The 25,324-nt window shown below is 39.9% G+C and overlaps 2 gene segments (V, D, J or C); both read right to left on the reverse strand.

Moving 5' to 3' along the window:
- Positions 1 to 8,584: 8,584 nt before the first annotated feature.
- The window catches only part of LOC123386273, a 41,479-nt gene continuing 24,739 nt past the window's right edge, over positions 8,585 to 25,324 (reverse strand). The window contains 2 exon segments of the V gene segment in view: positions 8,585 to 8,692; positions 9,081 to 9,391. Of these exon segments, the coding sequence occupies positions 8,585 to 8,692; positions 9,081 to 9,391 (419 nt within the window).
- LOC111559020 lies at positions 20,296 to 20,895 on the reverse strand. The segment is given in 2 exon segments: positions 20,296 to 20,648; positions 20,750 to 20,895. Coding segments are annotated over 2 exon segments (399 nt in total).

Consider the following 25,324-nt stretch of genomic DNA (forward strand, 5'->3'; position numbering starts at 1 on the left):
TGTTTCCTTTCTTCCTATTGACTGTTAATGGTTCTTATCATATTCAAGATGCAGGTCCTTTGGTGGTTATACAATTTTTGAATATTGTCTCTTACTCTGTAACCTATCTTACTATTGATTGTCACCTGGGCAGATAAACATATTTGATTTTCACAAAGTCTATTTATACCATTTCTTTTTATGGGTCTTGTGTTCTTAGCTATAATTTTCATTTTCTTGATGATTGATTGCTTGTGACTAATATTTTTGTAAATGTTTATTCTTGATTGAGAGTAGAGACAGTACGTGAGTGGAGAAAAGCAGAGAGAGAGAGAGAGAGGAGACACAGAATCTGAAGCAGGCTCCAGGTTCTGAGCTGTCAGCATACAGCCTGACAACAGGGCTCAAACTCACAAACCGTGACATCAAGACCTGAGCTGAAGTGAGACACTTAACCGACTGGACCACCCAGGCACCCCACTTATTTCTTAACTTAGAATGTAACTAAAAGTCTTGTTTTTGTCTGGTTTCTCTCAATGTTGACTTGTTCCCTAATTGGTCTGTGGTGACTTAGTGTTTTGTTGTTTGTTTTTCAATTTATACACTCTAGCAACTCATTTTCATGGCATGTTTTTTTCATAATATATGGAAATTATGTTCTCATGCTGAAATTGAAGTTCAAATTTCACAAGAGTTGCTATGCTGTGTCTGTGGCCAGACTGCTCATCAGATTTTTTTTTCAATATATGAAATTTATTGTCAAATTGGTTTCCATACAACACCCAGTACTCATCCCAAAAGGTGCCCTCCTCAATACCCATCACCCACCCTCCCCTCCCTCCTACCCCCCATCAACCCTCAGGTTATTCTCAGTTTTTAAGAGTCTCTTATGCTTTGGCTCTCTCCCACTCTAACTCTTTTTTTTTTCCTTCCCCTCCTCCATGGGTTTCTGTTAAGTTTCTCAGGATCCACATAAGTGTGAAAACATATGGTATCTGTCTTTCTCTGTATGGCTTATTTCACTTAGCATCACTCTCTCCAGTTCCATCCACGTTGCTACAAAGGGCCATATTTCGTTCTTTCTCAGATTTGATAGATGTGCTCCTGGGTCAAAAAACACGTTTACCTTTTCAGGTGGTGGGATTTCTACATGTATCAGGAGCCATTGAGCTCTGTGCAAACAACTGAGTTCTTGACACAGGATTTTTCCTTTGAAATTCTATGTGAAACCCTGAAAATCCATTTTTTGCATTGTCACTTTCAGACACTATTCAGACACTTCATGAATAGAACACATTGAAACTCTTGTATCATTTCCTAAAATTATTTTACTCTTGCATGTTTGGGACTATAATTTTTCTTTTTCCTTCCAAGGGGAGCTCATATCTGCATTTGTGGAATTCTTCCAGGCTTCTCATCTCTTAATCCTTTTCCAATGTGCTGTGCAGTTTGTTACCAAACGGATACTTAGGTTTACTTGTACTCTGCCACACTAGGTGATAGGAGCTGCAAGACAGGCTGCACCATATGGGCTTTATTTTGTCCTCTTGTATGTGATCTATCATATTGAATGTTTATAGAACATGTAGCCCCTCACTTTCATGCACCACTAACAGGGTACATGGTTCTTTGAAAAGAGACAGGAAAGGAAGACAAGGGAGCTGAGATAGCAAGTCAGGGGAGGAAACCCAGAGCTTCTCAGGAAGTTTTAAGTTTCCACTCTTTCTAGTTCTGCAGATGTAGGTCCCTGCTGAGGCCCAACCTGGGTTCTTGTGCAGGTGTCTGGACAAGCTTCCATGATGTGTGGGCACAGTGGAGTTGAGAAGGTCAGCTGTGGTTTGAATTCCAGCCCACCTGGCACCGCTGTGAAAATTCATGCATACATTAATTAATGTCCACTACCTTAGGGATAAAATGGGTAAATGCAAGACGTTAGACTCACTACCTTAAATTCCATGTTCATGAGAACTTGTGACAATAATTATCCCTTCTTTTTTTCCCATATTTTTAATTTTTAAGTATGTGTTTAAATTTTTGTTAGTTAAAATATTGTGTGATATTAATTTCAGTAGTAGAATTTATTGATTCATCACTTACACTGACACCCAGTACTCATCACAACGTATGGCCTAGTTAATCCCCATCACCCATTATCCCATCCCCCACACACCTGCCCTTCAGCAACCCTGTTTATTCTCTAACCTTAGAGTTTTTTATGATTTCTTGCTCTTTTTTCCCTTCCCCTATGATCATCTGTTGTGTTTCTGAAATTCCCCATATGAGGAAATCATATGGTGTTTGTATTTCTTTGACTGGCTTACTTCACTTAGCATGATAGCCTCCAGCTGCATCAACATCATTGCAAATGGCAAGATTTCATTTTTTTCTGACTGTGTAATATTCCATTCTATACATATAGCGGATTCATCACTTGGGGGACTTTTGGTCTCTTTCATGAGTTTGGCTGTCATAGTTAATGCTGCTGTAAACATTGGGGTGCACGTGTGTCCTCAAATCAGAATTTTTGTATCCTTTGGGTGAATTCCTAGTAGAGCAATTACTGGATTGGAAGGTAGTTTCATTTTTAGTTTTTAAACTGTTTCTGGAATGATCCGGGCACTTTGCATTCCCACCAAGAGTATAAAAGGGTTCCCGTTTCTCCTCTTCCTCATCAATACCTGTTGTTTCCTGAGTTGTTAATTGTAGCCATTCTGACATGTGTGCGGTCGTCTCTCATTCTAGTTTTGATTTGTAATTCCCTGATGATGAGTGATGTTGAACATATGTTCGTGTGTTGGTTAGCCATCTGAATGCTTTGTTTGGAAATGTGTCTCCTTATGTCTTCTGACCATTTCTTCACTGGATTTTTTTTATTTTGGGTGTTGAGTATGAGAAGTTTTTTTTATAGAGTTTGGATAGTAAGCATGTATCAGATATGTGGTTTGCAATTACCATTTTAAATTCTGTAGAATGCCTTTTAGATTGTTTCTTTAGCTGCCCAGAAGCTTTTCATTTTGATGAGGTCCCAGTAGTTCAAGTTTGCTTTTATTTCCCTTGCCTCTCGAGACACGTCTAGTAAGAAGTTGCTATATCCGATGTCCAGGAGGTTGCTGCCTATGTTCTCCTCTAGGATTTGATGGTCTCCTGTCTCACATTTAAGTCTTTCACCCATTTAGATTTATTTTTGTGTATAGAGTAAGAAAGTGGTTCAGTTTCATTCTTCTGCATGTTCTGGTCCAGTTTTCCCAACACCCTTTGTTGACAAGACTGTCTTTTTTTCCCATTACATAGTCTTTCCTACTTCATCCAAGATGAGGTGGCCATACATTTGTGAGTCCATATCTGGGTTTACTATTCTGTTCTTTTGATCTATGTGTCTCTTTTGTGCTTGTAGCTTACTGTCTTGATAAGTACAGTTTTGTAATATAGCATGAAATCCACAATCATGAAGTCTCCCATTTCTTTGTGTAGCATAGACATTTCAACACTCCTTGCTCCTTAAATCCATGAACATTGAAGGTGTTTCCATTTCTTTGTGTCATCCTCAGTTTCTTTCACTGTTTTTATAGTTTTCAGAGTATATATATTTTTACTCTTTAGATATCCTATTATTTTTGGTGCAGTTGTAAACGGGATAGATTGTTTTTTGATTTATCTTTCTGTTTCTTCATTATTGCTGTGTAGAAATGCAGTAGATTTCACTATGTTGATATTGTATTTTGTGACTTTGCTGATTTTGTGTATGAGTTCTTGCAATATTTTGGTGGAGTCTTGAGTTTTCTATATAGAGTGTATGTCACCTGTGAAGAGGGCAAGTTTGACTTCTTCCTTTCCAACTTGAATACCTTTATTTTTTTGTTGTCTGTTTTTGAGGATAAGACTTGCAGTGCTATGTTAAGTAGACTGATGGGAGTGGGTATCCCTCTTATATTCCTGACAGTAGTGGAAAAGTTTTTTTTTTCTTTTTTTTTTTTTTTACCTACTGAGGATATTAGCTGTGGCATTTTCATGTATGGACTGTATGATGTCGAGGTGTGTTTTCTGTATCCCTTGTTGAGGGTGTTATCAAGAAAGGATGCTGTACTTTGTCAAATTTTTTTTTGCATCTATTGAGAGGGTCATATCGTTCATATTCTTTCTCTGATTGATGGTATATATTACATTGACTTATTTCTGACTATTGAACCACCCTTCCAGCCAAGGAATAAATCCCACCTGGTCACGTTAAAGGATCCTTTTAATGTATTGTTGGATTCATTTGCAAGTATTTTCTTGACAATTGTTGCATCCATGCTCAGTAGGGCTAGTGACCTTCAGTCTCATTTTTAGTGGGGTTTAATCTGGTTTGAAACCATGGTCATACTGATCTTATAGAATGAATTTGGAAGTCTTCTTTCCATTTCTATTATTTGGAACAGTTGTTAAGATGGGAATATTCTATTCTACTTAAATAGAATATTTGACACTCTTCTTAAATATCTGGTAGAATTCACCTGTGAACTTATCTGGTCCTGGAATTTTGTGTGTCAGTAGATTTTTGATTAATGATTCCATTTCTTTGCTCATTATCAGTCTGTTCACGTATTCAACTTCCTCCTCTTTCATATTAGGTAGTTTACATTATTCTGGGAATTTATCCCTTTCTTCCAGATTGCCCAATTTGTTGGCATATAAATTTCCAAACTATTTTCTCATAGTTGTATTTCTGTGGTGTTAGTCGCGATGTCTCCTCTCATATTCTAAATATATTTATTTTGTCCTTTCTCTTTTGTTTTTGCTAAGTCTGCTCTTGGGTTTATCATTTTTATTTATTCTTACAAAAACCAACTTATAGTTTCATTCACCTGTTCTACTGTTTTTCTTTGTTTCTATATCATTTATTTCTGCTCTAATCTTTTTGTTTACCTGTTCCTGCTGGCTTTAGGGTTCATTGGCTGGCCTTTTTCTAGCTCCTTTAGTTGTAAAGGGGTTGTGTGTTTGAACTTTTCTTCTTTCTTGAGCTTGGCCTCTACTGCTACACATTTCACCCTTCCATCAAGTTTGCTGCATCCAGATGGTTTGTAACTGGAATGTTTTCATTTTCATTTGCTTCTATGTATTTTGTATTGCTTCTGTAATTTCCTGAAAATCTCATTCAGCTTTTACACAATGTTCTTTAACCTAATGTATTGGTGGTGTTGCCCAAATGTTTTTGTGGTTGACTTCAAGTTTCATAGTGTTGTGGTTTGAAAATACGCATGGAATGATCTCAGTCTTTTTGTACTTGTAGAGGGCTGATTTGTGGCAGATTATGTGATCTGTTCTGGAGAATATTCAATGCGCACTCAAAAAGAATCTGTATTCTGGTGCTTTAGGATGGAATGTTCTGAATATATCTGTTAAGTCCATTCAGTCTGTGTGTCTTTGAAAGCCATTGTTTCCTTATTGATTTTCAGCTCAGATTGTCTGTCCCTTGCTGTAAGTGGAGTGTTAACATTCTCTATTATTACTATTGTCTATTAAAATGAGTTTATGTTTCATATTAACTTATTTATATATTTCAGTGCTTACATTTTTTGGGTATAAATATTTAAAGCTTTACATCTTCTTGTTGGATATACTCCTTTATGATGATATACTGCCTTCCTGATCTCTTGTAATGAACTTTGGTTTGAAATCTATGTAGTGTGATATGAGTATGGTACTGGAACTTTCTTTTGATGTCCATTAGCATGATAAATTGTTCTACCTCCCCTCATTTTCAGTCTATAGGTATTATAAGTTGAAAATGAGTCAATTGCATGCAGTGTATAGGAGGATCTTGTATTTGTTTTTATCCATTCTGATATCCTATGTCTTTTGATTGGAGCATGTTGCCCTTTTACATTCACAGTGATTATTGATACATATAAACTTAGTGCCATTGTATTACCTCTAGAGTGATTGTTTCCGGAGATTTTCTCTGTTTATTCCTAGTCTTTGTTACTTTTAGTCTTCCTTCCCACTCAAAGAGTCCCCTTTAATTTCTCACAGGGCTGATTTAGAGGCCATGAACTTCTTTGGTTTTTGTTTGTCTGGGAAATTCTATCACTCCTTGTATCTGAATGACTGCCTTACTGGAGAAACTATTCTTGGCTGTGTAATTTTCAATTGCACATGTTGAGGATATGATGCCACTCCCTACTTGCATGAAGGTGTCTGTGGAGACAACTGCCATTGTGTTTTTAATCTTCCCTTGTTAGTTAGCGACTTCTTTTGTGTTGCTGCTTTTAAGGTTTTTCTTTATCTGAATTTTTTGCCATTCTTCCTACGATATGTCTCAGAGTTGGCCTGTTTTTTTTTTTTTTTTTTTTTTAATTTAATGGGTGTTCTCTCTGCCTCCTAGATGTGGACGTCTGTTTCCTTCCCCAGCTTGTGGAAATTTTCTCTATAATTCACTCAGATAAAACGTATCCCTCTTTTTCTCCACTTCTTTTGGGACTCCTTTCAAAAGAATGTTATTACAGTTTATGGAGTTGCTGGTTTCCCTAAGTTTGTGATGCAATATTTTAATTTTCCTCTTCCTTCCAGCTTCATTTCCCCCATAATTTTATCTTCTATGTGCCTTCCTCATTCATCTGCTTCTTTCAGCCTTGAGGTCATTATATCCAATCAGTTTCACATCTCGGTTACAACATTTAAAATTTCATGCTGACTAGGTTTTAGGTCTTTTCTGTTTGCAGTAAGGGTATCCCTCATGTCTCATATATTTTCCTCAAGCACAGCTGGTATCCTTATGATACTTTTTAAAATCCTGTTTCATTATAAGAGTTTTTAGAAATTCTGTTTGAAACATATTATTTATATGTGTTTTAATTATATCCCTCACAATGACCTTTTATCGTTTTTTCTTTTAGGATGAATTCCACAATCATGTTGTTGTCTATGTCTCTGCCTTCTTAAATGTTTTAGAAAATCCTGTTATTTTTTCTGCTTCTAGGGTAGTATCTTTATTGAGAAGTGTTCACATACTGTCCAGGGCCTGACACTTCATGAAGCATTTGTTTTATGTTCCATGGCACTGTGCTGTCATGTTTTGGCTGCTCTGTCCCTCAGGACAGTCCTCTGCAGAGTTTCTCCTTGCCTCCAGTGGGGAATTTTGGACCTTGTCCCCAGTGTTGTGAGTTTTAACTAGGTGAGTTTGGTCTGCTTGTTAAAAGAGGCTAATTCCTATCTCCCCTAGAGGTGAAGCTATTCCTCACTATATGGTCAGTTTACTTGGTGCCTGTGGGTGTATACAGTGGTCTTTGGAGGGAGGGGTGCAGTGGTGTTCTGGTTGCCAGGCACTCTTTCCTGGTAAGCAAGCACTTGATGGGAGCAGGAGTAGGTGGAGCTTGGTGTTAGTGGCTCAGCTTCCACTGGGGATGCTGTGCTGCTGAGTGAAATCTGTCAATGTTGATTGGTGGGAGGAAATATTGGCGTCAGCTCCCTCTCTAGTCCCTGGAGTTGGAGTTCCCAGTCTCCCCTGTTCAGGAAGCCCTCACACAGAGAGAACACTTGTGGGTCCCAGGCTTCTGTCAGAATTGCTTTCACCCTGTCTGTGTCCAAGCCATGGGCCCATCTGGTGGCACAGGGTGGCACAGGGTGGCACAGCCCTCGTGGCACAGGGCTCTTACATTTTATCTTAGGAGCTCTAGCTGGGTTTGAAAACTGCACATTATGTGAACTCAATATGTCAGGGACCCCAATGATCCTCTGGGAGAGGGTATTGATGTGCTCTGCCTGGTTTACCGCAGAGCTGGTTTACCCCAGAAGATCAGTTGCATGAACACTAGGGGCTTGGAGTTCATGGTGAAGAACAACAAGAAGGCAGTGTCCAGTTAGCTGCTCTCAGAAGAGGCTCCTATGCTAATGATCAGGGAATTTTAATGGTGCCTGTCAGCTCTCCTGTCCTATGAGAGGCAATGCCCCATCTCCCAAACGCACTCCAAGAAGGGAATTGTCTCTCCCGATGTGACCCAGGGGATACTCAGACTACAGTTCCCCTTATGGGCCTCTCCTCTCCTTCACAGGAGCACTGCTATGCCCACCAGGCTCCACCCCAATGATGGAATCGACTTAAATCTTCAGTCTTTGAGCTCCACGTTTACAGGAAGTTGACTTTTCATGATTAACTTTATAGGTTATCTTGACTGCGTCATGGGTGCCCAGATTCACCACTGTTTCTGTGGATGTCTGTGATGTGTTCCAGAAGAGAATGGGATTTCCATCCATGGTTTCTTTCTGCCTGGGCACCACCCATTCCATTAAGGTTGTGAATAGAATCTGATGCAGATGGAGGAAGAATTCCCTCATTTTTACTTCCCATGTGCTTGTTTGAACTGGAATATTGGTCTCCTCTGGCCCTTGTTCTGAGAGTTACATCATCAGCTCTCCACGTTCTGAGATTAGACACTAGTTCAGAATCAGACAAGAATTACATCACTGGTTTTCCTGGGTCTTCAGCTTGTGACAGTAGATCATGGGACTTCTCAACCTCTTTTGTCATGTAAACTAATGTGCTTTGGGTTCTTTTGCTCAAGGGAATCCTGACTAATACATGGAGATTATTTATCTCTCGTTTAGAGGAATTGAATAAAGCTGTAGCTCACTTAAAGTCCTGAGTTGCAAGTGCCAGGAGGGAAGTGTGACGTTGTTTGACTGGGTCCAGGACTGGGTGAGGATAAGGAGGAGCTGTGGGATCCTGTGGTCCTGGCTGCACAGGGAGTGCATCTGGGAATCCTGTAAAGGTTCAGCTGTTGTGCCTCAGGAAATGTGTAATTCACTCATGTTCTTGGACCAGAGTAAGCAAGGGCAAACCACTGTGTCTTTGTGCATGCCAGTGTAGTTTTCCTATGACAACGCAGTTGCTAATTCAGACGTTAATAGGTAAACACAGAATCATATAACCAGGGAGACTCCCTGGGGAAACTGCTGTGTGGAGAGGAAGCCCCAGACCCTGACAGGAAACCTGCCTATAACCTCCATCTGCACCTGCTCTTGGGCACTCAAAGCAGAATTGTGCATATTGTGCATCCCCCTGGTGGTGCTGATCCCCTCCTGCAGGGAGGTTTGTATCTGGGCTCCCAGTGAGGTCCCCTCACCATGTCTCTTACACAGTAATACATGGTCTTGTACTCGGTCTTCAGGTTGTTCTTCTGCAGATACAGCGTGTTCTTGGAGTTGTCTCTGGAGATGGTGAATTGGCCCTTCATGGAGTCTGCATAGTTTGTGCTACCTCCACTACCACTAATTTCTGCGACCCACTGCAGCCCCTTCCCTGGAGCCTGGCGGACCCAGCTCATCCAATAGCCACTGAAGGTGAATCCAGAGGCTACACAGGTGAGTCTCAGGGTCCCCCCAGGCTTCACCAGGTCTCCCCCAGACTCCACCAGCTGCACGTCACACTGGACACCTACAGACACAAGACATGTTGGTCAGGAAACTGTCACACATCCACAGGTTCTCACTCATATCCACTCACATACTCAGTGTCTCCCGTTCACCATAAATTACCTTTTAAAAGAGCAACCAGGAAAACCCAGCCCAGAACAAACTCCATGGTTAGGTGTCTGTGTTCCGTCCTGATCACAGAATGGGAACACCTGGGACTCCCAGGACTGGGGCTCCTCTCCCAGCTGCAGTGTCGGGGCTGGGCTGGGTTTATCATTATGGAGAGGGCCCTATTTGCATGTCCTCTGACATATATATCAAACTCCACACTTAGACTTGATTCTTTAAAAGTGAACGACAGGGTTAAGGACGCACTTCTACATTAGTTTGTGTGAATGGTGCAGTGACAATATGAAGAATTCTTTTTCATTTTTTCAGTTTTGGAGTTTTACCTTTATTGAGGTTTCGGCATAACGTTTAAGAAATTTTTACCTCAACGTCATGATCACTCAGTATTTTCTTTATATATATATATTATTTTTATTATTTATTTATTTAGTTTTATTAATTAAAATTTATATCCAAATTAGCATATATTGCAACAATGATTTCAGGATTGGATTCCTTAGTTCCCCCTTACCAGTTTAGCCCATCCCCCTCCCAAAATCCTTCCAGCAACCCTCTGTTTGTTCTCCATATATGAGTCTCTTATACTCTGTCCCCTCCATGCTTTTATATTATTTTTGTTTCCCATCCATTATGTTTATCTGTTTTGTCTCTTAAAGTCCTCATATGAGTGATGTCATATGATTTTTGTCTTTCTCTGACTAATTTCACTTAGCATAATACCCTCCAGTTCCACCCACGTAGTTGCAAATGGAAAGATTTCATTCTTTTTGATTGCCTAGTAAGACTCCATTGTATGTATATATATACCATATCTTCTTTATCCATTCATCCATTGATGGACATTTGGGCTCTTTTCGTATTTTGACTATTGTTGATAGTGCTGCTATAAACATGGGGGTGCATGTGTCCCTTCGAAACAGATCACCTGTGTCCCGTGTATAAATGCCTAGTGGTGCAATTGCTGAGTCATAAGGTACTTATATTTTAGTTTTTTGACAAACCTCCATACAGCTTTCCAGAGTGGCTGCACCAGCTTGCATTCCCACCAACAATGCAAAAGAGATCCTCTCTCTGCATCCTTGCCAACATCTGTTGTTGCCTGAGTTGTTAATGTTAGCCATTCTGACAGGTGTCAGGTGGTATCTCATTAGGGTTTTGATTTGCATTTCCGTGATGATGAGTGATGTGGAGCATTTTTTCATGTGTTGGTTGGCCATCTGGATGTCTTCTTTGGAGATGTGTCTATTCATGTCTTTTGCCCGTTTCTTCACTGGATTTTTTGTGTTTTGGGTGTTGGATACTAACCCTTTGGATTTTATAGATTTTGGATACTAACCCGTTATCTGAGATGCCATTTGAAAATATCTTCTCCCATTCTGTCAGTTGAATTTTAATTTTGCTGATTGTTTGCCTTCACTGTGCAGAAGCTTTTTATTTTGATGAGGTCCCAGTCGTTCATTTTTGCTTTTATTTCCCTTGCTTCTGGGGACGTGTTGAGTAGCAAATTGCTGTGGCCAAGATCAAGGATGTTTTTGCCTGTTTTCTCCTCGAGGATTTTGATGGTTTCCTGATTTAATTGAGGTCTTTCATCCATTTTGAGTGTATTTTGTGAATGGTGTAGGAAAGTGGTTCAGGTTCATTCTTCTGCATGTCGCTGTCCAGTTTTCCCAGCACCACTTGCTGAAGAAACTTTCTTTATTCCATTGGTATTCTTTCCTGCTTTGTCAAAGATTAGTTGGCCATATGTTTGTGGGTCCACTTCTGGGTTTTTTAATCTGTTCCATTGATCTGAGTGTCTGTTCTTGTTTTTGTTTTTAAAATTTTTGGCGTTTATTTATTACTTTTGAGAGACAAAGAGCATGAGCGGGGGAGGGGAGAGAGAGAGGGAGGCAGAGAATTCCAATAGGCTCCAGGCTCTGAGCTGTCAGCACATAGCCCGTTGCGGGACTCAAACTCATGGGCCACAAGATCCTGACCTGAGTCAAAGTCAGACGCTTAACTGACTGATCCACCCAGACGCCCCTGAATGTCTGTGCTTGTGCCAGTACCATACTGTCTTGATCATTACAGCTTTGTAGTATAGCTTGAAGCCTGGGATTATGATGTCTCCTGCTTTGGTTTTGTTTTTCAAGATCACTTTGGCTATTCGGGGTCTTTTCTGTTCCATACAAATTTTAGGATTATTTGTCTAGCTCTGTGAAGAATGCTGGTGTCACTTCGATCGGGATTGCATTGATTATGTACATTGTTTTGGGTACTATCGGCGTTTTAACAATATTTGTTCTTCCTATCCAGGAGCGTGGAATCTTTTTCCATATTTTGCCATCTTCAATTTCTTTCATAAGGTTTCTATCATTTTTAGTGTATAGAGTTTCGTCTCTTTGGTTAGATTTATTCCTAGGTATTTTATGGTTTTTGGTGCTACTGTAAATGGGATAGATTCCTTGTTTTCTTTTCTGTCACTTCATTGTGGGTATATAGGAATTCAACTGATTTCTCTGCGTTGATTTTGTATCCTGCCACTTTGCTGAAGTTATGAATCAATTCTAGCAGTTTTTTGGTGGAGTCTTTTGGGTTTTCCATATAGAGTATCGTGTCATCTGTGAAGAGTGAAAGTTTGACCCCTTCCTGGCTGATTTGTATGCCTTTTGTTTCTTTGTGTTGTCTGCTTGCAGATGCTAAGACTTCCAATAATCTGTTGAATAACAGTGGCAAGAGTGGACATCCCTGTCTTGTTCCTGACCTTAGGGAGAAAGCTCTCAGTTTTTCCCCATTGAGGATGATATTAGCATTGGGTCGTTCATAGATGGCTTTTATGATCTCGAGGTATGGTCCTTCTATCCCTACTTTCTTGAGGGTTTTTATCAAGAAAGGATGTTGTATTTTGTCAAATGCTTTCTCTGCGTCTATGGAGAGGATCATATGGTTCCTGTCCTTTCTTTTACCGATGTGATGAATCACGTTAATTGTTTTACAGATATTGAGCCAGCCCTGCATCCCAGGTATAAATCCCACTTGGTCGTGGTCATTAATTTTTTAAATGTATTATTGTTTCTGGTTGGATAATATCTTGTTGAGGATTTTTGCATCCATGTTCATCAGGGAAATTGGTCTCTAGTTCTCCTTTTAAGTGAGGTCTCTGTCTGGTTTTGGAATCAAGGTAATGATGGCTTCATAGAAAGAGTTTTGAAGTTTTCTTTCCATTTCTATTTTTTGGAACAGTTTCAAGAGAATAGGTGTTAACTCTTCCTTAAATGTTTGGTAGAATTTCCCTGGAAAGCTATCTGGTACTGGACTGTTGTCTTTTGGCAGATTTTTGGTTACTAATTTGATTTCCTTACTGGTTATGGGTCGGTTCAAATTTTCTATTTCTTCCTATTTCAGTTTTGGTAGTGTATATGTTTCTAGGAATTCGCCCCTTTCTTCCAGATTGTCCATTCTATTGGCATATAACTGTTCATAATATTTTCTTATTACTGTTTTTATTTCTGTTGTGTTCGTTGTGATGTCTCCTCTGTCATTCTTGATTTTATTTATTTGGGTCCTTTCCTTTTTCTTTTTGATCAATCTGGATAGTGGTTTATCAATTTTTTTAATTCTTTCAAAGAACCAGCTTTTAGTTTCATTGATCTGTTGTACTGTTTTTTTCTTTGGTTTCGATAAGATTAATTTCTGCTCTAATCTTTATTATTCCCTGTCTTCTGCTGGTTTTGGGTTTTATTTGCTGTTCTCTTCCAGCTTCTTAAGGTGTAAGGTTAGGTTGTGTATCTGAGATCTTTCTTCTTTCTTTAGGAAGGAACAGAGTGCTATATCTTTCTTCTTATGGCTGCCTTTGCTGCATCCTAGAGGTTTGCGTTGTGGTGTTATGTTTTTCATTGACTTCCATATACTTTTCAATTTCCTCTTTAACTGTTTGGTTAGCCCTTTCATTCTTTAGTAGGATGTTCTTCAGTCTCCAAGTCTTTGTTACCTTTCCAAATTTTTTCTTGTGGTTGATTTCGAGTTCATGGCAATTGTGGTCTGAAATTATGTATGGTAGGATCTCAATCTTTTTGTGCTTACTTTGGCTGGTTTGTGCCCAAGTATATGGTCTATTCTGGAGAACGTTCCATGGGCACTGGAGAAGAATGCATATTCTGTTTCTTTAGGATGAAATGTTCTGAATATATCTGTTAAGTCCATCTGGTCGAGTGTGTCATTCAATGCTATTGTTTTCTTGTGGATTTTTTTATTAGATCATCTGTCCATTGCTGTGAGTGGGGTGTTGAAGTCTCCTACTATTATGGTATTCTTATCGATGAGTTTATTTATGTTTGTGATTAATTGATTTATATATTTGGGTGCTCTCACATTTGGCTCATAAATGTTTACAGTTGTTAGGTCTTCTTGGTGGATAGACCCCTTGATTATGAACGATATAATGCCCTTCTGCATTTTTTGATACAGTCTTTATTTTAAAGTATAGATTGTGTGATATCAGTATGGCTACTCCGGCTTTCTTTTGTTGACCATTAGCATGATAGATGGCTCTCATTCCCCTTATTTAAATACGGAGGTGTCTTTAGGTCTAAAATGCGTCTCTTATGAAAAGCATATAGATGGATCTTGTTTTCTTATCCATTCCATTACCCTATGTATTTTGATTGGAGAATTGAGTCCAATGACACTTAGAGTGAATACTGAAATATATGAGTCTATTGCCATTATGATGCTTGTAGAGTTGGAGTTTCTGGTGGTGTTCTCTGGTCTTTCTAATCTTTGTTACTTTTGGTATTTATTTATCTATCTATCTATCTATCTATCTATTTATTTATTTATTTATTTATTTATTTATTTATTTATTTATTTATTTATATTTTCATCTTATCTCCTCTCAGAGAGTCTCCCTTAAAATTTCCTGAAGACCTGGTTTAGTGCTCACAATCTCCTTTAATTTTTGTTTGTATGGGGATCTTTTTATCTCTCCTTCTATTTTGAATGACAGCCTTGCTAGATACAGAATTCGTGGCTGCATATTTTTCTGATTCAGCACATTGGATATATCCCACCAGTCCTTTCTGTCCTGCCAACTTTCTGTGGATAGGTCTGCTGCAAACCTGATCTGTCTTCCCTTGCTGGTTAGGGACTTTGTTTCCCTGTTGGTTTTATGATTCTCTTTGCCTGAGTACTTTGTCAATTTGACTATGATGTACCTTGTTGATGGTCAGTTTTTGTTGAATCTAATGGAGTACTCTGTGCTTCATGGATTTTGATGTCTGTGTCTTTGCCCAAGTTAGGAAATTTTTCCTCTAAGATTTACTCACCTAACCCTTCCACCCGTATTTCTCTATTCCACTTCTGGGACCCCTATGATTCTCATGTTTTTCCTTTTTAAGGAGTCACTGATTTCTCTAATTCTTAAATCGTGCTCTTTTGCCTTAATCTCCCTGTTTTTTTCTGCTTCATTATTCTCTATAACTTTGTCCTCTATATCGCTGATTGCCTATTCTGCCTCATCCATCCGTGCCACCGTTGCATCCATCTGTGATTGCACCTCAGTTATAGCATTTTAAATTTCATTCTCGCTATTTTTTACTTCTTGTATCTCTATAGAAAGTGATTCTAATCTATTTTTTACTCCAGCTAGTATTCTTATTATTTTGATCCTAATTGTGGTTCTGACATCTTGCTTGTATCTGTGTTGGTTAAATCCCTGGCCGTCGTTTGTTCTTGATCTTTTTTTGGGGGGTGAATTCCTTTGTTTTGTCATTTTGAAGGGAGAAAAGGAATTAATGAGGTCGCAAAATTGAAAAAAAGATACAATTACAAAATATTAAAATTAAAAATTAAACACACACACACACACACACACACAAATCGAATAGATGATGCTATATTGCTAGATCCTATGTGTTTTTTGGTTTTGGTGTTGAAAGTGTTTTGACATATATGAGAGAAAAAGGGAGGGGAGAAAAAAAAAGGACATCATTTGATAATTTGAAACAATGAATACACTGAAGTAGACTAAAATGAGATGATGGAAGTAAAATAGAGTTTGAAAAAAATTTACACAAAATTAAAAAATATACTAGAAAAAAGGAAAGAAAGATATTTTTAATAAAAATTAAAAATAAATGTGATTTTTTTCTTTTTCTGTATTCAAGAAAAAAGAAAGGAAATGAAAAAGAGAAAAAAGATTTTAAAAAAAAGGAGAAAAAGGAAATCGTTTGAAAATTCAAGAAAGTGAATACATTGTAGTAGACTAAAACAAAATGATGGTAGTAAAATAGAACTTGAAAAAATTTACAAAAAGCATACAATATAGTAGGAAATTTGAATAAAAATATTTTTAATAGAAATTGAAGTAAAATGAAGTTTTTCTCTTTCTGCATTCAAGAAAAACTACAGAAATGAAGAAGAGAAAAAAATAAAAAAATTAAAAGAAAACTGTTTTGAAATTTGAAAAGGGGAATACACTGAAGTAGACTAAAATAAAATCATGGAAGTAGAATACAATTTGAAAAAAAATTACACAAATGTAAAATATATAGTAATAAAATAAGAGAATAATATTTTAATAAAAATTGTTTATAAAAATGAATTTTTTCTCTTTCTGCATTCAAGAAGAAGGAAAAGAAAGAAAATTGAGTAGATGAACCTGCTAACAGATTGGAGTAGGACTGAAATTACTTTGTTATACCCTAGATGTAGCGCTTTATAGTCCATAAACTAAGATGGCAGTGAGGCTTGTGTTCCTGAAGAGCCCAGTTGGCCCAGTTGGGAGGGGCTCAGTGTAATGGCTCCACTATCCACTAGATGGCGCTTCTAGCATCCTGGGGTGGATTGTTGCGGTTCTTGTAGGTGCCTATGCGCCTGCACAGGAGAGGTGAAAATGGCGCCACCCAGCTACCCAATCTGTTTTCCCGGATCAGCAATCGCACACCCTTCCTCTGTCTTCAGCTGTCTTCCACTCCCTGCTCCTTCACATTCCGTGTCCAGGTCCCAGGCCACACCTCTCTCCCATGTTTTGTCTCAGATGTGGTGGTTTCCCCAGCCCCTTACTCCCAAAGGACTGTGGATTGACCTGTTCTGCCCCTCTGTGGGAGGGTCTCACAGGGCAATGGCCGAATGAGCAGTGGCCAAATATCGGCTTCACGCAGGAATGTTTGCTAAACCCTGCTGCTGCCAGTGCCCTGAGACTGTGGCCAGGTGCCAACCTGCCCAAGAAAAAGTTCGTGAGAGAGTGTAGCAGCAGCGTTTCAGGGAATATGGAAAATCACACCACACGTCTGGCACCAGGCTTCACCCTAAACGACCTTGTTCCAGCACCAGCAAATGTGGCCATTTTCTGGGGTCTTCTGGGACCAGATGGCTTCCACAGTCTCTACAGAATGTCCTACCAGCAGTGGAACCACTTTTCCCTGTGTGGCTCAAGAACCTCGTGAACCCCACTCTGTTCCTGGGATTCTCCCTTCCCACCAGAGCACCTCCAGGTATCGAGCTGTGGAGTTGCAGCCTTTGCTGTCCCCTTGTTTATAGTCTTAGTGGAATTTACATACTCTCCTTTCTCCTTTCTCCCTTTTTAGTTTAGTCTCTGTAGCTGTTTCCAATTTTCCACGTTCTGTCCAGCTGATTTTGGGGAGGGGTGCTTTTCCTGTATTCTCCCCCACCCCCCAGTCTCCGTCTTCTCTCCACCTGCAAAAGCACCTCCCTTGCTGTGGCTTCCCCCTCTCCAAGGCCACCTCTTCACGCCATGTAGTTGCTGAATTCTGTGGTTCAGGTTGTGCAGATTGTTGTGTTAATCCTCAATCAGTTTTCTAGGTGTGTAGGATGGTTTAGTGTTGGTCTGGCTGTATTTCATGGATGCAAGACACACAAAATCTTCCATGCTGTTCCGCCATCTTGTCTTGTCCCCCAGTGACTGCCCAATTTTCATTTGAGCATTTGAAGATATCATGCCACTCCCTTCTTTCCTACAGTTTTCTGTGGACAGTTCTGCCATAATCTTTTTTTATCTTCCCATATTCTTTAGTGAACTCTTCTGTCTTCATGCTTACAGGATTTTTTTTATTTGTGTATTTTGTGAATTTTACTATCTTATGTCTCAGAGTTGGCCTGATTTTTTTATTTTATTTTAATGGGAGTTCTCTGTGACTCATAGTTGTGGACGTCTGATTCCTTCACTATTTAGTAGAAATTTTGCATTATAATGCACTCAGATAAAACTTCTCCCTTTTTTTCTTCCTCTTTTCTTCTGGGACTCCATTGAAAACAATTTTATTACACTTTATGGAATTGCTGATTCCCTAAGTATATGTTTGTGATGCAATATGTTAATTTTCCTCTTCTTTCCTGCTTCATTTCTCACATAATTTTATCTTCTATGTCACTTACTCATTCATCTGATTCTTTCTGCCTTGAGTTCATTATATCCAATCATTTTCACAGATCAGTTACAACATTTTAAAAATTTCAGCCTGACTGTGTTTTAAGTCTTTTCTATCTGTAGTCAGGGTATCCTCATGTCTTCTAGGCTTTCCGCAAGTACAGCTAGTATCCTTATGATAGTTTTTAAAAGTTCTGTTTCCTTATGATAGGTTTTAAATTCTGTTTGAGGCATACTATTTATATGTGTTTTAATTTTATCCCTGGCAATGTCCTTTTATCATTTTCTCTTTTAGAATGAATTCCTCCATCATGGTGTATGTCTATGACGCCACTTTCTTAAGTGTTTTAGGAAAATCCTGTTATGTTTTCTGCTTCTAGAGTAGTGTCTTTATTGAGAAGTGTTACATACTGTTGAGGACCTGACATTTCTGGGAGCATTTCTTGCATGTGCCATGTGTACTGTGTTGTCATGTATTGTCTGCTCTGTCCCTCAGGTCAGTCCTCTGCAGAGTTTCTCCTTGCCTCCAGTGGGGAGTTTTTCAACTTTGTCCATAGTGTTGAGTTTTAACTAGGTGAGTTTGGTGTGCTTAATAAAAGAGGCTAATTCATATCTCCCCTATAGGTGAAGCTATGCCTCACTATATGGTCAGTAGACTTGGTGCCTGTGCGGGTATATGGTGGTGTTTGGAAAGAGGGGTGCAATGCTGGTCTGGGTTCCAGGCACTCTTTCCCTAGTAAGGAAGCATCTAAGGAAGTAAAGGGGGGTATAGCTTGGTGTCAGTGGCTCAGTTTCTACTGGGAGGTGCTGAGCTGCTCACTGAATTCTGTCCATGCTGATTGGTGGGAGGAAATATTGGCATTATCTCCCTCTCTAGTTCCTGGAGTTGGAGTTCCCAGCCTCCCCTGTTCAGGAAGCCTTCACACAAAGAGAACAATCTGTACTTGTGGGTCCCAGGCTTCCTTCAGAACCCTGCCTTCACCTTGTCTGTATCCAAAGCATTGCCCCACCTGGCAGCTTAGGCCTCTTATGTTTTATATCAGGAGCTCTAGCTGGGTTTGAATACACCATTTTTTATGAACTCAATATGACAGGGACCTCACTGATCCTCTGGGAGAGAGTCTCACTATGCTTTGGCTGGAGCTAGTTGTCCCAGAAGGTCAGTTGCATGAACACTAGCGCTTGGAGTTCATGGTGAAGAACAACAAGAAGGCAGCGTCCATTTAGCTGCTCTCAGCAGAGGCTCCTATGCTAATAACCAGGGCAGTGCAATGATGCCTGTCAGCTCTCCTGCCCCATGAGAGGTAATGCCCCATCTCCCAAATGCATTCCAAGAAGGTAACTGTCACCGCCGATGTTACCCAGGGATCCTCAAACTGCAGCACTCCCTATGGGCCTCAGGGCTTCTTCTCCCCAGGAGCACTTCTATGCCCACCAGGCCCCACTCCAGTGATGGCATGGACTTCTAAATCTTCAGTCTTTGAGTTCTCCATTTAAAGGAGGTTGACTTCTCATGATTAACTTTATGTGTCATCTTGACTTCATCATAGGTGCCCAGTCTCCCCACTGTTTCTGTGGGTATCTGTGATGTGTTCCAGAAGAGACTGGAATTTCTATCCATGGTTTCTGTCTGCCTGGGCATCACCCATTCCATTAAGGTTCTGAGTAGAATCCGATGCAGAGGGAGGAAGAATTCCATTTTTACTTCCCATGTGCTTGTTTGAACTGGAACAGTGGTCTCCTCCGACCCTTGTTCTGAGAGTTACATCATCAGCTCTCCACGTTCTGAGACTAGACAGTAGTTAAGAATTGCACCGCTGGTTTTCCTATGTCTCCAGCATGTGAGAGTGGAACGTGGGGCTTATCAATGTATTTAGTCATGTAAACCAATGTGCTTTGGGCTCTGTGCCTCGGGAGAATCCTGACTAATGCACTGAGATGAATTATCTCTTCTTAAGAGGAATTGAATAAAGCTGTGGCTCTTTTAAAGTGCTGAGAAGCAAGAGCCAGGAGGGAAGTGTCACGTTGTTTGATTGGGACAAGGGCTGGGTGAGGATAAGGAGGAGCTGTGGGATCCTGTGGTCCTGGCTGCACAGGGAGTGCATCTGGGACTCCTCTAATGGTCAGCTGTTGTGTCTCAAGAAATTCCTAATTCATTCATATTGAGGGACGAGTAAGCAAGTGCAAACAACTGTGTCTTTTGTGCATGCTAGTGTAGTTTTCCTATTACAGCAAAGTTTTTAAGTCAAGGAATGAACAGGAAAGTACAGAATCCTGTGTCCAGAGAGGCCCACTGGAGAAACTGCTGTGTGGAGAGGAAGTCCCATACCCTGACAGGAAACCTGACAGGAAAGTCCATCTACACCTGCTCTTGGGAACACAAACCAGAGTTGTGCATAGTGTGCGCCCCCTGGTGGTGCTGATCCCCTCCATCAGGGAGGTTTGTGTCTGGGCTCCCAGTGAGGTCCCCTCACCGTGTCTCTTGCACAGTAATATGTGGCCGTGTCCTCGGTCTTCAGGTTGTTCATCTGAAGATACAGCATGTTCTTGGCGTTGTCTCTGGAGATGGTGAATCGGCCCTTCACTGAGTCTGCGTAGTATGTGCTACTTCCATCATCATAAATATATGCGACCCACTGCAGCCCCTTCCCTGGAGCCTGGCGGACCCAGCTCACTTCATAGCTACTGAAGGTGAATCCAGAGGCTACACATGTGAGTCTCAGGGACCCCCCAGGCTTCACCAGATCTCCTCCAGACTCCACCAGCTGCACGTCACACTGGACACCTACAAACACAAGACATGTTGGTCAGGAAACTGTCACACATCCACTGGTTCTCACTCATATCCACTCACATACTCAGTGTCTCCCGTTCACCATGAATTACCTTTCAAAAGAGCAACCAGGAGAACCCAGCCCAGCACAAACTCCATGGTGAGGTTTCTGTGTTCTGTGCTGATCACAGAATGGGAACACCTGGTACTCCTGGGGCTGGGGCTCCACTCCCAGCTGCAGGGTTGGTGCTAGCCTGGTTTTATCATCACAGAGAGGGCCCTATTTGCATGTCCTCTGACATATATATCAAACTCCACACTTAGATTTGATTCTTTAGAAGTGAACGACCATTAGGGATACACTTCTATATTAGTTTGTGTGGATGGTGCTGTGACAATATGAAGAATTCTAATATGTGAGCACAGTTATATTTGCAGGCCCTTGTGCATTTTTACAGGTCTTTAATCAACATAGGTCATTATCAGAATGCATTATTTTACATCCTTTTTGATGCTTAATTCCAAATACTTTATTGTGTGCCATTTTCACTTGTATAATTTTGTTATTTGTGTTGCATGTATTTCCATGCTGGTGTGTAGAATCACAGGTGGTTTATTTTTTTTATTTATTTATTTTTGTTCATTTTGCATCCTGCACTTTTCCTTAGTTTTAAAAACTGGTTCTAATATTTTTTTGTGGTATCTCTAGGGGTTGTTACCCCTAAAATCATGCCATCTGCAAAGAAGTAATTTTCCTTCCTCCTTACTGATTTAAATGTATTTTATTTATTTTTATTTCCAAAGTTTGTGGGTACTTCTTCCAGTTGTAGAAGAATGCTTTTCCCTTCTTTTCTTCTGGGCTTTCATCCTGTCTAAGGATTCAATTGAAATAAGACTGGTATAAATGGGGGAATAAATTTCATTTTGCAAGTGCCTGGGCTTCCTAATAATATGACACCCAGACAATTAACAAAGCAGGTGGCACTTGTGACTTTCAGACAACAAAACTGGATTTGGCAAGAGTCAATGCAAAGGTGTGGTTTTCGGGTATTTAATTAGTCAACAAATAACTAGGTTTCTTTGCACATCCTTCTTGTCCCTGTGTTCCTTATTCTGGTGCTAAGGATGGTTCTCCCCTCCTGGTACAGGGAAGGGAGTTTCCCAAGGGAGATTTATATCCTGCTGTCAAGGGACAAAGGAGGGTCTGAGTGTCCTTGGACTGGCTGTTTCTCCCGTGACTTTCATCCAAATAAGGACTGTGACACGATGATATGGTTTGAGGCAGCATAGTTATTCTTCACGTTATCATGTGGAATACCTCTGTTGAGGATGACCATCATTGCCCGGCTCCTGATATGGCAGGAATGGTTTTAGTATTTTACTGTTCAATATGCTGTCAGAGGTGGGCTTTCATAGTGGCCATGATCATGTGGAGGTAATTTCCTTCTCCTTTTTAATTGAGTTACTTTAAATGATGAACATGTGCTTTTGTTCATGAAAAAACTGTCTAATGATTTTATGAATAAATTAAGGATGGCTTTGATTCAATAATTCCATCTGGTAATGGAGGACATCACGTTTTTGCATTTGTGTATGTTGAAGGATACTTGCATCCCAGGGATGCATCCCACTGGATTATCATGTATGATCCTTTCAGTGTGCTGTTGAATTCAGTAGGCTCAGACTTAACCAAGGAATTTTGCATGTATGTGTATCTGAGACACTGGCCTGTAGTTTCCCTTCTTGTGGTGTGTTTCTCTGGCTTTGTTGTGAGCGTAAGGGTGTCCTCATAAAGTACATTTGGGAGTGGTCTTTTTCATCAGTGATTTGTAATAGTTTGAGAAGTATTGGCATTAATTATTCTTTAAATATTGTAGAATTTTAATAACACCTTGTTTGTTTTGGAGGGTGAAAGTTTTATATTTAGGATATCTTCTTACTAATTTTTGTTTTGTTCCTCTTGTATTTTGCATGAAAGAGTCTTGGTGGATTATATAATGCTAGAAAATGTGTAATTTGTTCTTGGTGATCTAATTGTTGACCTATAAATATCTAAGTTTTTCATTTATGATCCTTTTCATGTTTTTAGTTATGTCTCCTTTTTCAATTCTGATTGCATTTGTTTGAGTCTTACCTATTTCCCTAGGCTAACTTCGTGTTTTAAATTTCACTTGTCTTTCCAAAATCAAATTTTAATGAAGTTGATTTGTTTTCTGTATTTGTGATAGTCTATATCTTTTCTCTGCTTTATCTTTTTATGTTAATTTTATGTTTATGTTTTTATCTCAATGAAAATACCAGTGACTTTTTTTAAAGGAATCTGAAAAATATACTAATTCATAGGGAACCACGTAACACATGGAGGTAACAAAAACAATCACGAAGACAAGAGAATCTGGAGACATCACACTTCTTCCTTTTAAATATATTGCAGAGGTAAATTAACTACAACAGTGTACTGCTGGTATGAAATGAGACATATAGACTTGTGGAGCTCATTACGGAGCCCAGAAGTAGAATTGTGCAGATGCACTCCACAAATCCTCCATGAGATTTACAACAATGCATAGTGTGTAAACGATAGTGTCTCTTAAACATGGTGTTGACAAGGGGAGCCTGGGTGGCTCAGTCGGTTAAGCATCTAACTTCCAGTCACATGCTGATGTCAAGGTTTGTGGGTTTGAGCCCCACATCAGGCTCTCTGGTGACAGTTCAGAGCCTGGATTCTGTTTCTGCCTCTATCTCTGTGACTCCCCTGCTCATGATCTGTCTCTCTCCCTCAAAAATAAAAGAAACATTAAAAAAATGGTATTGATATATACATGCAAAATAATGACATTTGGCAATAATTTGCATCATACATATACATCGACACAAAAACAATCTCAAAATGGATTAAAGATTAAGCAGAACTCCTGACCCAAAATGCCTTTGAAGAAAACACACAGGACAAATATCATGACATTCGCTTGACAATGATTTATTTGATACAAAAACAAAATCACAAAGAACCAAGGCAGACAAGGGGGACTACATCAAACTAGAAAGGGGGCAAAGAATATAGTAGCAGAGTGAGAAGGCAGTCTATGAATGGGAGACATTACATTAAAAATATTGAAAAGGAGTTAATATCCAAAATACAGGAGGGACTCCTTAAAGTCAATAGCAAATATCACAATTATAATTATAATAAACACATCACCTGATTAAAATTTGGGTCAACTATGTAAATATCTATTTCTCTATTAAGGTTGAACAAATGTCCAGTTAGCATATGACTTGATGTTCATCATCACTAATCATCAGAGAATTCCACCCCCAATCCACTGAGATATCACCTCACAACTGATAGCAAGACTATTATAAAATAAGGCAAACACAACGAGAACATCTCAAGTGTTGCTGAGGATGTGGAGAACAGGCAATTCTAGAATTCACTTGATGGGAGTGCAACATAGTGTAGCTACTATGGAAAACTATAGTGAAAATAACTCACCAAACCGAGCTCTTAATCTGCTCCAGTACAGTTGACTTCATGTCCAGCTGAGTGTGAGGAAGGTCTGGGCCTCATGTTCTGGGGAGAGGCAGGTGCAGAGACAGGTGGATCCAGTGGAAGATTCCTAAACTAGTTAAGTAGAATGGACCCCTGGCTGACTGTTTTGTAAGACTTGACTCAGTATGACTCCCCACTAGTTGTCTCTGGCTTCCTGAACTGGATGGAGAACAAAAGGAATGAAGTGTAGAAACTACTCTTTTCGCTCACAGGAATGGATTCATACTGAGAATCCTTGAGAGAAAGTCGTGGAGTTGATGAAGACGCTGTGGGGTTTTGACAACCACAAGGGTCTTTACTCATGGTCTCTCTTCATGGGCATCAAAGGAAACCGTAAGGAAAATCAAAGGAGAGAGGAGCTGCTCAAATATATTAAATTTAGATCACTTGAATGAGTCAGTCTCCTCTGTTTGAAAATCACTTATATATATTTTAAATGGTGGCCCGTGTACTTGTGAAGTCTGTATATGAGTTGATTTATCCCCAAGCTTGGTCTCTGTCAAGGTCGGCACTACTCTATGACTGTTCACTCTAAATGTTAAAAGACATCTGTGTTTGTAAATGGTTAAGGAAACAGTGTGTACTGATTACTGGTCAGGATGAAGTTTGCAGGGCATGATGAGAAAGATGCTTCACAGAAAAACTGACCCTGAAACAGTACTGGTTCTGGATATGAATTCTGAGATCCTGGGTGGCCCTTGGAGTCCTGAGTGGCAACTGGTGACCTGAGCACCCCATGGAGATCTGACTGCTCCATCCATACTTGAGCGACCCTGGTGTCCTCAGATCACCCCGGTAACCTGAGTGCCCAGGAAATCTCAGTAGCCCTTGGTGTCTTGAATGTCCCCTGGTGACTTTTAGGTATCCTAAGGGCAAGTTGCAACTTCTGGGCCTGTGGTCAGCTCTCAGAAGTCCCTTTGTTGTTTTTGAGCCAGCTTTGTGGTTAGGCCTATCCTGTCCTGTTCACCCTTGGAGGTGGCTCTGGTTGTGTGGCTGATAATCCTGGGGGAACCTCCAAGGGTGGGGCCAGCACCTGCTTTATCCTTCCTCCCCCCTGTCTTCATAACTGCCTACCAGATGGACATATGGCTCTTGTGGTCTGAGCTTCATCTAGTATATGGTGTACAATATATGA

The sequence above is a fragment of the Felis catus genome, chromosome B3 (genome assembly GCF_018350175.1).
Source record: "Felis catus isolate Fca126 chromosome B3, F.catus_Fca126_mat1.0, whole genome shotgun sequence".
NCBI lineage: Eukaryota > Metazoa > Chordata > Mammalia > Carnivora > Felidae > Felis > Felis catus.